At 38.9% G+C, this 12,154-nt stretch overlaps 1 protein-coding gene across 1 annotated transcript in view; it reads left to right on the top strand.

Moving 5' to 3' along the window:
* The window catches only part of FRAS1 (Fraser extracellular matrix complex subunit 1), a gene marked incomplete at its 5' end in the record, with an annotated part of 444,917 nt that overhangs the window by 197,204 nt on the left and 235,559 nt on the right, over positions 1-12,154 (top strand). The window contains 5 exons of the mRNA XM_081100823.1: positions 1,856-1,945; positions 4,032-4,067; positions 5,908-6,055; positions 7,481-7,624; positions 8,948-9,082. Coding sequence (XP_080956949.1) covers positions 1,856-1,945; positions 4,032-4,067; positions 5,908-6,055; positions 7,481-7,624; positions 8,948-9,082 — 553 coding nt within the window. The remainder of the gene's footprint in view (positions 1-1,855; positions 1,946-4,031; positions 4,068-5,907; positions 6,056-7,480; positions 7,625-8,947; positions 9,083-12,154) is intronic.

The following is a 12,154-nucleotide window of genomic DNA, read 5'->3' as shown; positions in this document are numbered from 1 at the left end:
CCTATAAACCCCTTTTTACGCTTTCAAATCAAATTTCACCGTGTTTCTGGGTTATGCCTTCACTACTTGCTCATTTGTCACATTTCTGCAAAACAATTTATATGTAAATAGCCTGCTCTCTGTAGCACCCATTGGCCTCTGATTTGGCATTAGATTTTGATAGGCATCGATCTATAGAACTCCCTTCTTATTGACATAACTTCTTAGACACTAAAAAGTTCATGTGTGTGGTGTTTTTTGTTTGTTTGCTTCTTTAAAATGTTTATGTTTTCCTTCATTAAAATAATACATTTTCATTTTAGGAAATTGAAGACAAGAAAAGTGGAAGAGACTTTAAAATCTATTCATAATGCTACAATTCAAAGCAACCAATGCTGTTTTTATATTTTTCTTTCATGCACAGTGTTTTAAACATATAATATCATTGTGATTATTCTGTTTAAGCTATCTTACATGATTTAATTTTTTGCCTAACATGGTTTCTACACTTTATTATTATTTTTTTCTGATTTTTTTGTCTAGAGGATTTATCCAGTGATGTCAGTGGTGTATTAAAGTCCCCTACTATGATTGTATCATTGTCGATCTCTCTCTTGTTTATCTTCCAGGAGTTTTTTTATTTATTTGGGTGCTCCTGCATTGGGTGCATATATGTTTATCAGGGTTATATCCTTTTGTTTTATCGATCCCTTTAGTATTATGAAGTGGCCTTCCTTATCTCTTGTTATGGCCTTCACTTTGAGGTCTATTTTGTCCGATATTATTATTGCTACCCCAGCTTTTTTTCATTTCCAGTTGCCCGAAAGATATTTTTCCATCCCTTCACTTTCAGTTTGTGTGAGTCCCTTATTCTGAGGTGGGTCTCTTTCTACACTTTAGATATAATATAGTTCCCAAATGAAATAATGTCTTCATTTAAAGAGACATCACCATTTTTTAGAAAATAGATATATCTTTACAAAGTGAAAAGTGCTTTCAAGAATACTTTTTAGCTCATAGACATTAGATATTAGTGTATGCATACAAAAAGTTGTAAACGGAGATTGTATTTTTAACCGGAGATTCCCTGAGAGGTAAGGCTCCAGTGGAATTATACTTTCTAAATTACAAAATTCAGAATTATTTAATTTTTATACTAAGTATTTATTATTATTTTGTAATTAAAACAAAAATTTTGAAATTGCTGATATTGGGAAGTTAAAATAATAACAATTTGAAAGTTAAACATCTACTTTCCTAGTGTGGCATTTCTTTCCTTCCTCATAATTTTTAAAAATAGTGATTATGTAAGTTAGATAACAGTTTCAGAATATTGAATAGCCATTGTTCTATGTTTAACTTATGCCTGAGACTACATCTGTGCACAAAGGAACGTGTCTGATTTTGTTTTTAAGGGAAAACATTGGTTTGACTTGAGCTGTAAATGAAACCAACCGCAAGTTCAAACCTTGTGTATTGAAGAAAGCCTGATCCTTTTCTGAAGCTCATAACTTTCCAAGACTGTAACATTAGCCTTGGCCATTCTTTTTATTCATGTGAGCTCCTGATCTTGGGTAGGAAATTATTTAGGGATCTGTGCACAAGTATCATCAGAACTGGGAAGAAAAAGGTTTTGGGGATGACTAGTGACTGTACTGAGCAGACTTTCTGTAGGAAGACAGTGCGGCAGTGTTGGTGGTGGTGGTGGTGGTTGGGGGTGGGGGTGGGGGGGGGGGTTCAATGAGTCCTGGGCCAAGGCGCAAGAGAGCGCTCAACGTTTTTCATTCCAGTCAGGGAATCCAGCTGCTTCGAAATTTAACATTGCTACCTGGGGATGTTAATTTGATAAGTCTCTCTGCAACCCTTACTTCTACAGGGTGAAGAATTAATTCACTTAGATGGAAAATGCTGTCCTGAATGCATTTCAAGGAGTGGCTATTGTGTTTATGAAGAAAATGCAGAATTTGTGAGTATTGGGCAAATAACTAAAGGCTAATAAGAACTAATAATTCAAAAAAAGAACTAATAATTCAAAATTAATTTAGTGAGGGGGTATTAACTCCTCATTTCTTTCACCTATTCATTTGTTCAACAAATATGATTGTGGACCTACTATGTGACAGGTACTGGGGATGCAGATGCGGATATAGTAGGTACAGTCCATATTCTCATGGAGCTTACATTGTAGTGTGGGGACACAGAGGACAAAGTCCTGCCTAGAGTATAAAGCAGCTTAATGGACTAGGGAGTACCTGGGATGGAGGCAGGTGCTCTTTTACATAAGGTGGTTGGGGAAGTCTCTCAGGCAGAGAAATTTGAGCATAATTTCTCAGCAATTGAAAAAGCCTGAAGCAGAAATGTGTTTGGCACGTTCAAGAAACCCCAAGAGTATTGCAGCCCAACTGGTGTGGCTCAGTGAGTGTCAACCTAAGAACCAGAAGGTCACCGTTTGATTCTGGTCAGGGTTGCAGGCTCCATCCCCAGTGGGGGGGGGAGGGGGTGCAGGAGGCAGCTGATCAATGATGCTCTCTCATCATTGATGTTTCTATCTATCTCTCCCTCTCCCTGCTTCTCTGAAATCAATACAAATATATATATTTTTAAAAGTGAGTATGGCTGACACCAAGTGACTGAGGGGAAAGGAGTTGGAGATGAGGTTCAGTAGTTGCCTCGATGCAATGATAAAGATGTGTTTACCCTGATGCAGATGGCAGCTGCTGGGCAGTGCTAAGCAGAGCAGTGCCTGGGATCTGGATTACTTGTGAGAGGATCATTTGGGCTGCTACTTGGGCAAGGGACAGACGGGATGAGATTAGAAGTAGGTGGTTCAGTTCAAAGGTTTTGCCATAGTCCAGAGAAAGGGTGATGGCGTCTTGGCCTAGGGAGGAAGTGGTGAAAAGTGACCAAACCCTGGGTTTATTTTGCAGATAGGATCGAAAAAATTTTGATGGATTGGATGTTTTGAAATTCTATTTGCTAAGGTTTTATTTCTCCCTATATCTGTACTTTTTTACTGTATAGCCAAAGGAAAAAAATATTTATCTTAATCTTTTCAAATGTGTTCTATTCATGTAGCCCATATTTTTCACATGAGGTTGTGGAATGTTAATAAGTTCACTGTGTTCTTAAAAAACCTGCCCATTGATCATAAGCACAACTGCTTCATTGACCAATCAGAAGAGGATGATAAGAATTAGGATTAGGTACTTTGATTTGTGAACTGACTCCTATATACTCTTTCTCTGTGATCTGGGTAGATTGCATCTATCCACCTGCCAGTGTTCTGTATGTGTTGAGGAGGCAGTACTGTGTAGGGTTAATGTGCAGGCACTAGGTTGAGATCCCTACTTTGCCACATACTGTGATCTTGGGCAAATTATGTACTAATACTCAGCTGTAAAGTAGGGATAAAAATGGTACTACCTCATGGGTCTATTGAGATGATATGTATAAAGCACTTAGAACAATGCCTGGCACACACAAAACAGTTTTAAAATGATATTATTGTTATTATGTTGTTGGCATTGTTTAATAGTGGTGTTTCATAGTTCATTCATTCTTGTTTCTTAAGAATTTAAGAGGTTAAACGTTCTCTATAAATGTTGAATCTGTATTTTCTCAATCATAGTATTAATTTTTCTGCTCATTTTTGGAGGTCAATTAAGCTCAGTGGAATTAAAATAAATTTTAAATTATTTTAAATAAGTGCAAATCCCCTTAATGCTCTTTCTAGTTCTGCACAAGATTCAGGAGGTTCTTACAAAGTTAGATCTCTTGACTGTGAAGTCCTTCCCATTGAGGGGAATGGAAGCCAAATGCTCAAACACAAAGTGAGAATGAGAATTTAAAAATATTTCCTGGGCTTCTTTTCTTCACCTCATATTGCTATGCTTTTCTTGTTTTATATAAAGATAGATTTTATTCCTATTCATAACTGACGAATGGTGTTGCATGTCACTTGGGGGAAGATGGATAGTTTCTAATAAAAAACAGGTAGATCAGCCTAATGGTGTTTTGAGTGGTATAATAGAAACATTTCTCTTTGTCCCTAGATGTCCTCAAATGCGAGTGAAGTTAAACATATTCCAGTAAGTATAGATTTTTAACTTTATGTAGACACTTATAAAATTGTTTTAAGCAATGATCTGCATAAACTGTTCTGTGGAACCTTACTGCCTTAGGATTTGTAACAGTCATGTTTGATGGCCATGGCCTCAGATTAAGAATCTTAATAATAACTAAGACTTTGATTCTTTGAACTTTTTCCTCCTTTCTTTAGCTTGTCCCCCCACCCCCCACCCCTCATTGGTAATTAATACTTCAACTACAAACTCCTACATAGATCTTCTTCCATTCTTGTGATGATTTTCTCCTCCTGAATTTTCTGGCCTAAAATAGCTCAGTTTAGCCATTAGTGCAATTTCATGTACTGCAAAGCATTCAAGAGAGAGCTTTTGGGTCTTGAAAGTGTTTACTCTCCAAGCAATACCACGTGTTCACCCTCTCTGTAGTGTTTGCAGGACAGTGTTGTATGGTTTCTTTTTAAGGGAAAATGTAAGCATGTTTGTTCACCTGAGCAACCTTACACTGTTGGAGGTTATAGAATCTGGTCTGCCTTGAACTGGAAGAAAAGCATTTCTGCTTTCTCAAGATAATCTCTCTCATTTTTGTAATATTGTCATTCATTGTTGCTAAATACTGCCACATTGGAATTTTAACATGGTTTGGATTAATAAATATTTTATCAAATCTTTGTCTTAAAATATGTTCTCCTATTACCTGTTCTACCTCCTTCATCACCCCCAAAACCTTCTGGTGGGAACCTTTGTCTCTTTCCTATATTCTGGGCAAGTGGGATACCAAGCAATAAATAAATAAATACTCTTTATAATTCACAGTAAATTCTCTGTCAAAGTACTAATGTTTATTACCACAATTTGCTTGGCGGGAAAAAATATTTTAAAATATATTTATCTTATTGATTTTTTACAGAGAGGAAGGGAGAGGGATACAGAGTTAGAAACATCGATGAGAGAGAAACATCAATTCAGCTGCCTCTTGCACGCCCCTTACTGGGGATGTGCCCGCAACCAAGGTACATGCCCTTGACCGGAATTGAACCTGGGACCCTTCAGGCCGCAGGCTGAAGCTCTATCCGCTGAGCCAAACCAGTTAGGGCGGGAAAAAATATGTTAGTGTAAAGCTGCCCATGGCACATCTACAACCCACTAAAAAGGTACCTGCCAGGCCCTAACCAGTTTGGCTCAGTGGATAGAGCATCAACCTGTGGACTGAAGGGTCCCAGGTTTGATTCTGGTCAAGGGCATGTACCTGGGTTGCGGGCACATCCCCAGTAGGGGGTGTGCAGGAGGCAGCTGATTGATGTTTCTAACTCTCTATCCCTCTCCCTTCCTCTCTGCAAAAAAATCAATAAAATATATTTTTTTAAAAAGATACCTGCCAGAAGTTTCACTAAGAATACAATGACACTACTGTTACTCTTACCATAGCAACCATAAAGAAATTCAGGGCTTCCACCAGCTTCTTATAGTTATTATAAAAATTGTAAGTAATGTATCTGCTAATCACTAGGTACTGAGTAAACCCCTCTGGTGTTTTCTTTGTGAGATGGGATGGGAAACAAGTGCTCTATGCTTCTGGCTTATTGTGGGAGCCCCAGAATGCTTTCACAAAGTATCTCTCTGCCTGGGTTCTATATTAAAATAACCCAATAAAAACAAAGAATTAGAAATACTGTCCTTTTAAATTTAAGACACCTCTACTAATGTCCTATTTCAGAGTTAGGTTTGACATGGTACTGATCAGGAGCCTTCACTTTGTCCCATATGGAAATGATAAATTCTCCATCAGCAAACTGTCTTCAAAATCTCTGCCCTCTGCTAACAACACCTTTCTTGTCTCATGCAGGAGGGAGAGAAGTGGGAGGATGGCCCTTGCAAGCTGTGTGAGTGCCGGGGGGCTCAGGTAACTTGCTATGAGCCCTCATGTCCACCGTGTCCAGTGGCCACACTAGCCCAGGTGGTGAAGGGACAGTGCTGCCCAGAATGCACGGCAGGTGGGTCCATATCTAATTTATTTCTACTGTCAAAAAAACTCAGAGATCCTCTCCCCCTGCCCTTGCTTTTTTTTCTTCCAACCACCCATTGACTCTGTTGGTTTTTTTTGTTTTTTCCTTCCTAATTTTTCTAACAAATGATGTTAATTCATCTTTGTCCAGGTATTTGCCAAATTCAACGGATGATGAGTATATGACCCCTGGCCAAGTCATGACCATCTCTAAATCTTAATTTTCTTGTCAATAAAATGTGCTTTATCTACCTCACAAAGTTATTGTGAAAAATCAAATAACATAATTTTTGAAAACTTGTAATGGCAACTATTTGGTAGGACTGTTTCAATTTTTAAGCTATAAGGACAATTGCTGAAAGTTTGTTATGGATGTCCATTTTTTTTTTAAAGGTGAGCTATTAAACAGATGGTTTCTTTTGCAATTCTCAAAAGGGTTTTTGAAGTTTAAAGACTCATTAATTTCTTCCAAAAGACATTTTTACCTACTTGTTCTGCAACTCTGCTTTCAAATCACCTGGGGTGGAATTAGTTCCAGTTAATAATTGTTGGCAAGCACTGGGGTTACTCTGGCTGAGCAGTAATTTGCCTATGAGCTTTGTCTCTCAGAGAAGTGGCATTTTCTTCCATTCATATTTCATAATTAATTGTTTTCATCCATGGGTTGCAGTTTTTCATATTGGCAGTTGTAGTACTCAACTTACTTTGGCTAATCACAGTGTTTCGTGAAGAGTGTATTATGAGAAGAGCAAAGCAACTTTATGTTTTAATTACATTACCTTCACCAAAGTGGCTCTCTGGGTTTTCCAAAGCAAACATTTAGCACATGATAATGTAGCATACCTTGAAAATCATGTCCTTGACAACTTTAATACCTGAAGGAAATTCTTTGCTGACAATTACCTTTAAATTCAGTGAAAATCCCAGTTACGAGGAATAAGATTTGACATTTTAGAGAAAAAGGAGAAAACTGGCTGTATTTCTTTTTTAAAAAAATACGATTTAAAAAAATATATATCGGTTTTATGTCTTAACGTTTTATGCACATCAAAGCTTAAGAACATCTGAAAAGTCATAAATTATCGGATCTGTTTAAATCATATATTGTAGAGCTAGACATTCCTGTCTTAAGAAGAATTCCTGCAGGTAGAAGCATTAATAGGCTGGTTTGCTAATGTTTTTAGCATCTTTAATTTGAAGGTATAGGAGACAGTGATGTCATTTCAGATAAGGAGGGATTTTAGGAAATCTTGCATTAAAATAATTTTTTTTTCTATTTGGGAGCTTTTTTCCTACTTAAGTCCCAGAGTTTTCTCTTCTTCATATTCCATACAGCTCTTTTTTGGGGATGATGTAAGAGAAATAAATTAGATGGTCTTTACTGAGTTTTCTTCTTCTGTATCTTTGATTGCAGTTTACTGCCACCCAGACTGCTTGACCTGCTCTCAATCTCCAGACCACTGTGTCCTCTGCCAGGACCCCACAAAGCTGCTGCGGAATGGACGGTGTGTGCACAGCTGCGGCCCAGGATTTTACCAAGCTGGGGCCCTCTGCTTAGGTATGGCTCCAAGCAGAGCATCCAGAGGTGGACAGAGGCTGACTGCTGTCAAGGAGGGGGTCCTGGATGCCGGAAATGCACAGCTTCCAAACCATTATTAGATAATAAAGCCATCCATAGGTTACTCGGCTTCTTTACCTGCAGGTCTCTTTCTTCTAATATTTTACAGGTATTTCTAGTCTTACTGGCAGATAGGTGACGGGGAGGGCAGATGCTTGCTATGTAGTCATAGCTGGATTTTTCATTTTTTGAAGGATAGTAATATCAGGATGCTTGGTGTCATTTATTAAAACATGCAGTGAATCCAAGATAGAACTTTAGTATTGACACGGACCTTTGAGATCACTTATTAGAACTTTCTCATTTTGCAAATGTGGAACCTGTGGGACAGAGAATTAACCTGCTTTCTCAACATCACACAGGGAGTTGGTAATAGAGCTCATCTCTCATGGGTTCTTACCAGTGGATCCAGAATGTGTTCATGTATATTTTAGAATTCTTATATGAAGTGAGAAGGAGAACTTACCTGGGAAAATTTAGTATGGTTGAGGTCAAATCATAGTTGCTTTTTTTTTTCTATTTCTGAATCATAGCATTAACTATGAATTTAAGAGTGTATAGGTTCATACCCTGGCTGTGAGTATTTAAGCTCTCTGTACCTCAATATTCTCATCTGTAAAATGGGGTAACACTGGTGCCTTCCTCAAATGGTTCTTGTGAAAATTAAGTGTGTCAATACGTGTGAAGTGTCTAGGATATAGTCATGGATCAATATAGGTTAACCGTTTTTATTATTTTTGTGATTATTCATTTACTCCTACTTTCTCTACTGATTTATAGTCTTCAGACTGTTTGAAATTTATTTATATCTCTGCCATAGGTTGTGAAGGGAAAGAGGCCAGGGGTATTTTTGTGAAATGGTTGAGTGAGAAAGATATTGGGGACTAGTGGATAAAAAGAAGATAACTCAGACCCCTGAACCTAACTGCCTGGCTTCAAATGCCAGTTTCATGTGTCCTTGGTCCAGCTCCTTAACCTCTGTGAGTTTGTTCCTCATCTGTAAAATGGGGATTAGTAATATCTATCCCCTATGGTTGTCATGAAGATGAAATGCATTTGTATATTAAAGCACTTTGTACAGTGCTTGGCATGAAATAGGTGCTCTATGATGGAAGGCTAAGATTTTTTTTTTTTTTTTTTTGCTTTTTTATTCCCTGTGACCCCAGAGCCTCAGAGTTGAGCTGTGCAGGAAATGACGCTGCAGTGGTGTCTTTGAGCTAATCAGAGCTTCCCTTTTCTTTCTCCCAACCCCGTCCGGAGCAGCCTGCCAGCCTCAGTGCTCCACGTGTTCCAGTGGCCTGGAGTGCTCCTCCTGCCAGCCGCCCCTGCTGATGCGGCACGGGCAGTGTGTGTCCACCTGCGGGGATGGCTTCTACCAAGATCGCCGCTCCTGTGCAGGTAACCACTGGCCAGGCCAACAGCTGGCTGGGCCACTGAGAAAGCCACTCCCTACTCCTAAGCCATCTGGGGTCACTAGGAGCTGTAAGTAGCTTCCAAGAAATTCTGATCGGACTCCTGATGGGATGAGAACAGTGGATGAGAGAGAGGGCGTATGTTGTTTTTATAACCTCATTAGTGCTTTAGTGCTGTGCATATGTGATGTAATTTTTCTAAGTCTTTCTGCACACATTTGGGGGCACTGGGACAGTAATTAGCCCCATGCTTTTGGTTCAGGATTGTCATTATGTTATAAGTTAGATTCCTTCATAGTATAAATACAAAGGGCTTAAATGAAAATATAGGAGAAAATACATCTACATATTTTTTAAACTTCATTTCCACCTAAAGAGAGAGGGAGAAGCAGAAATAAGAAAGTGACATCATAATAATGAACTTGGACAAAAAAAGTAGGCATTTAAATGTCCTCTTGCTTTATTATCTATGTATTTTATCAGCTTTATATCCATACTTTTATTTTAAATTAATATCTAGTTGAAATTCTCATATTGTAACAGTCTCTGGAGGTGGGAGTAGTCTTAATATCATTTAATTTATTGTTTATACTTGATCACTTTTGCAATAGTGTTAGTTTGTCATGGGTATAAGGAAAAAAGTATATATATGAAGAATTTTTAAGTGCAGAAATGGGAGAATGGGTAACAGTGAAAGGAAAGACAGAGGCCGCGTCCTAAGGGCGGAGCCCTCTTCCAGAGGAGACAGGTAACCAGGGGTGCCCAGAGGCTAAGGCAGGTCTGCAGTGGAAGGTAAATTTGATAAGGTAGACAGGCCAGAGGGAGCTTCTGGAATGTTACTCCAGGTATTATGGTAACTACACTATCACCTGGGCAGAAAATGGGCAGATTCATGATGAGAATCAGAAGGTGGGCCAGTTTGAAGGTCAACTGATATGCTCCTCTCTTTCATGCCCTTGGTTAGATTTTCAGGGAAATCATATGAAGGAAAAAGATTAAAAGAGGATAAGTGCATAATATTCTTCAGATGTGCAGGCTGAAGAGCTCTGAGGCCATGTGAAGATTCCATGTGGGGAGGCTGCTGGCCCCCTCATTCCAGGCTGTGGTCAGAAGCACAGTCCCCGGGACTGTGGACATCATCTTAAAAGGAAACACTGGTGCTGTCTGTGCATGCAGATGTGAGGATGGTGGGGCCAGTCCTTTGAGGGAATATGGAAGCCACACTAGCTTCAGAGTCTGGCTTGAGGGCTACAGGAATATCTTCTGTGTCTCTATATCCCCAACATCAAGGGCTGCACAAGCATTCAGCATTTGTTGAACAAGTGTGTAATGATGAAGGAATGTATTACTCCTTGGTGATCCTTGATGGACCGTGTTTCAATACAAGTTTCAATCATAAAAGAGAAAAGAACCCTTAATGTTTATTACTTGTCATCTTCTATTTACCTGTTATTTTAGAACAGGTTCAGAGTGGGCACATACAAACGGCTTTGTAAGCGTCTAATGTTTGGGCAATTTAGGTAAATGGCTGAAATTTCAATTTGATGAAATCATTGGATGTATTCTTCACTCCTTTCTTCTATCCCATCAAAGAGACCTCCTACTAGCACTCCTGTGACAGATTTGCCTTTAAGAGGGAATTAATTTCCCTTAGATTTTATTCCACCCTCCCTACTTTTTCCATCCCCTACCACATATCCCACATACATATTTACTTTAAAATATTTTTTCCTATTTCTTTTGGAGGAAGCATTCTCCTTTCTCTTATGCCCACTGTTTTAATTGGTGATGTTAATGCTGTTTTAGGGCACTTTAGAATAGGTAATGTTTCACTTGATTATTGGTTTATGTAGCTGACTGCTTTCACATTCCATCCACAAAGCCATACACAAATGCCTCTAGTAGAGAGTTGCTGGGAAAATTTAATTCCTTCCAGGGAATTAAACCAATTTGCTTTAGTTCAGCCTGGTTGCATTTTTATGCATAAAATGAGAAGATAGAAGAGAGCAAGAGGAGAGAGAGAGAGAGCGAGAGCGAGAGCGAGAGCAAGAGAGAGAGAGAAAGAGAATGGTTTTAAAAATTAAAGCTAAACTTGTGATCAATTTCTATATACTGTCTTGATGCTGAGACTACTGCCCAAATAATCTTTATTTAAAAAATTGAATTTATTAGGGTGATACTGGTTCTCAAAACCATACAGGTTTTAAGTGTAGAACTCAATAAAACATCAACTCCACACTGCATCTCCCCAAGCAAAGTCTCTTTCCCTCCCCATTCCCCGCTTTTGCCCACCTCCATCTCCCCCCAACACCTCCTTCCCCTCTGGCTATCACCATGCTGTTGTCTGTGTCTATATACTATCTTTTTATTTAATCCTTTCTCATTATTGGAATTTTTTCCAATATTTCTGCTTGTGTCATTTTGGGTGACTTTTCACCATTGACCTTCGAAGCCAGTTGGTCAACCAGTGCTCTTTCAGTATGTGTTACACTTTTCAAAAAGAAGCCTGCCGTTCTATGATTACAACAGGTTTTTTCTGGATTCATTCCTCTTGGCAGGGTCATTTGTGTTATGTTGGCATAATTCTCCACTTTATTGACCCATCAAAACCAAAATAAAGTGAACATTGTGCTGAGAAAACTAATTACCAGGAATTACCTGATTAATATTCATGCTTACTCTGTGAGATATAGGCAGAATGAAAAATGTGGGGCAGAGCCAAGCTTCACATAAACATCGCTCTTCAACAAAAGAGTTCAAGCAGGTAAGCCAAGGGGGAGTGAAAGAAGACAACAGTCCTGCCAGAAACCACACCTCTAAGAGCCCTTATCATTTTCCCTTCCCCTCAATTCTGTCCCATATACACACATACACATTAACATATGTCAGGCTTGAGGCATGTGTAGATGCTCCTTGCCCCCCCCCCCTCCCTCAACCCCATCACCTTACCCCCTTTTTGCATGGCTCTTGGATCCCAATTGTCCTGAATGTATGGTATTCTCTTATCAGAGTGGTGGTTCCATTGCCTCTTCTTAGAAATCCGGGCATTAAATCTAAA

This window comes from Myotis nattereri, assembly GCF_964212035.1.
Source record: "Myotis nattereri genome assembly, chromosome: 1".
Lineage (NCBI taxonomy): Eukaryota > Metazoa > Chordata > Mammalia > Chiroptera > Vespertilionidae > Myotis > Myotis nattereri.
Note: the sequence above shows the minus strand (reverse complement) of the source record. Positions and strands in the feature narration are given on the sequence as shown.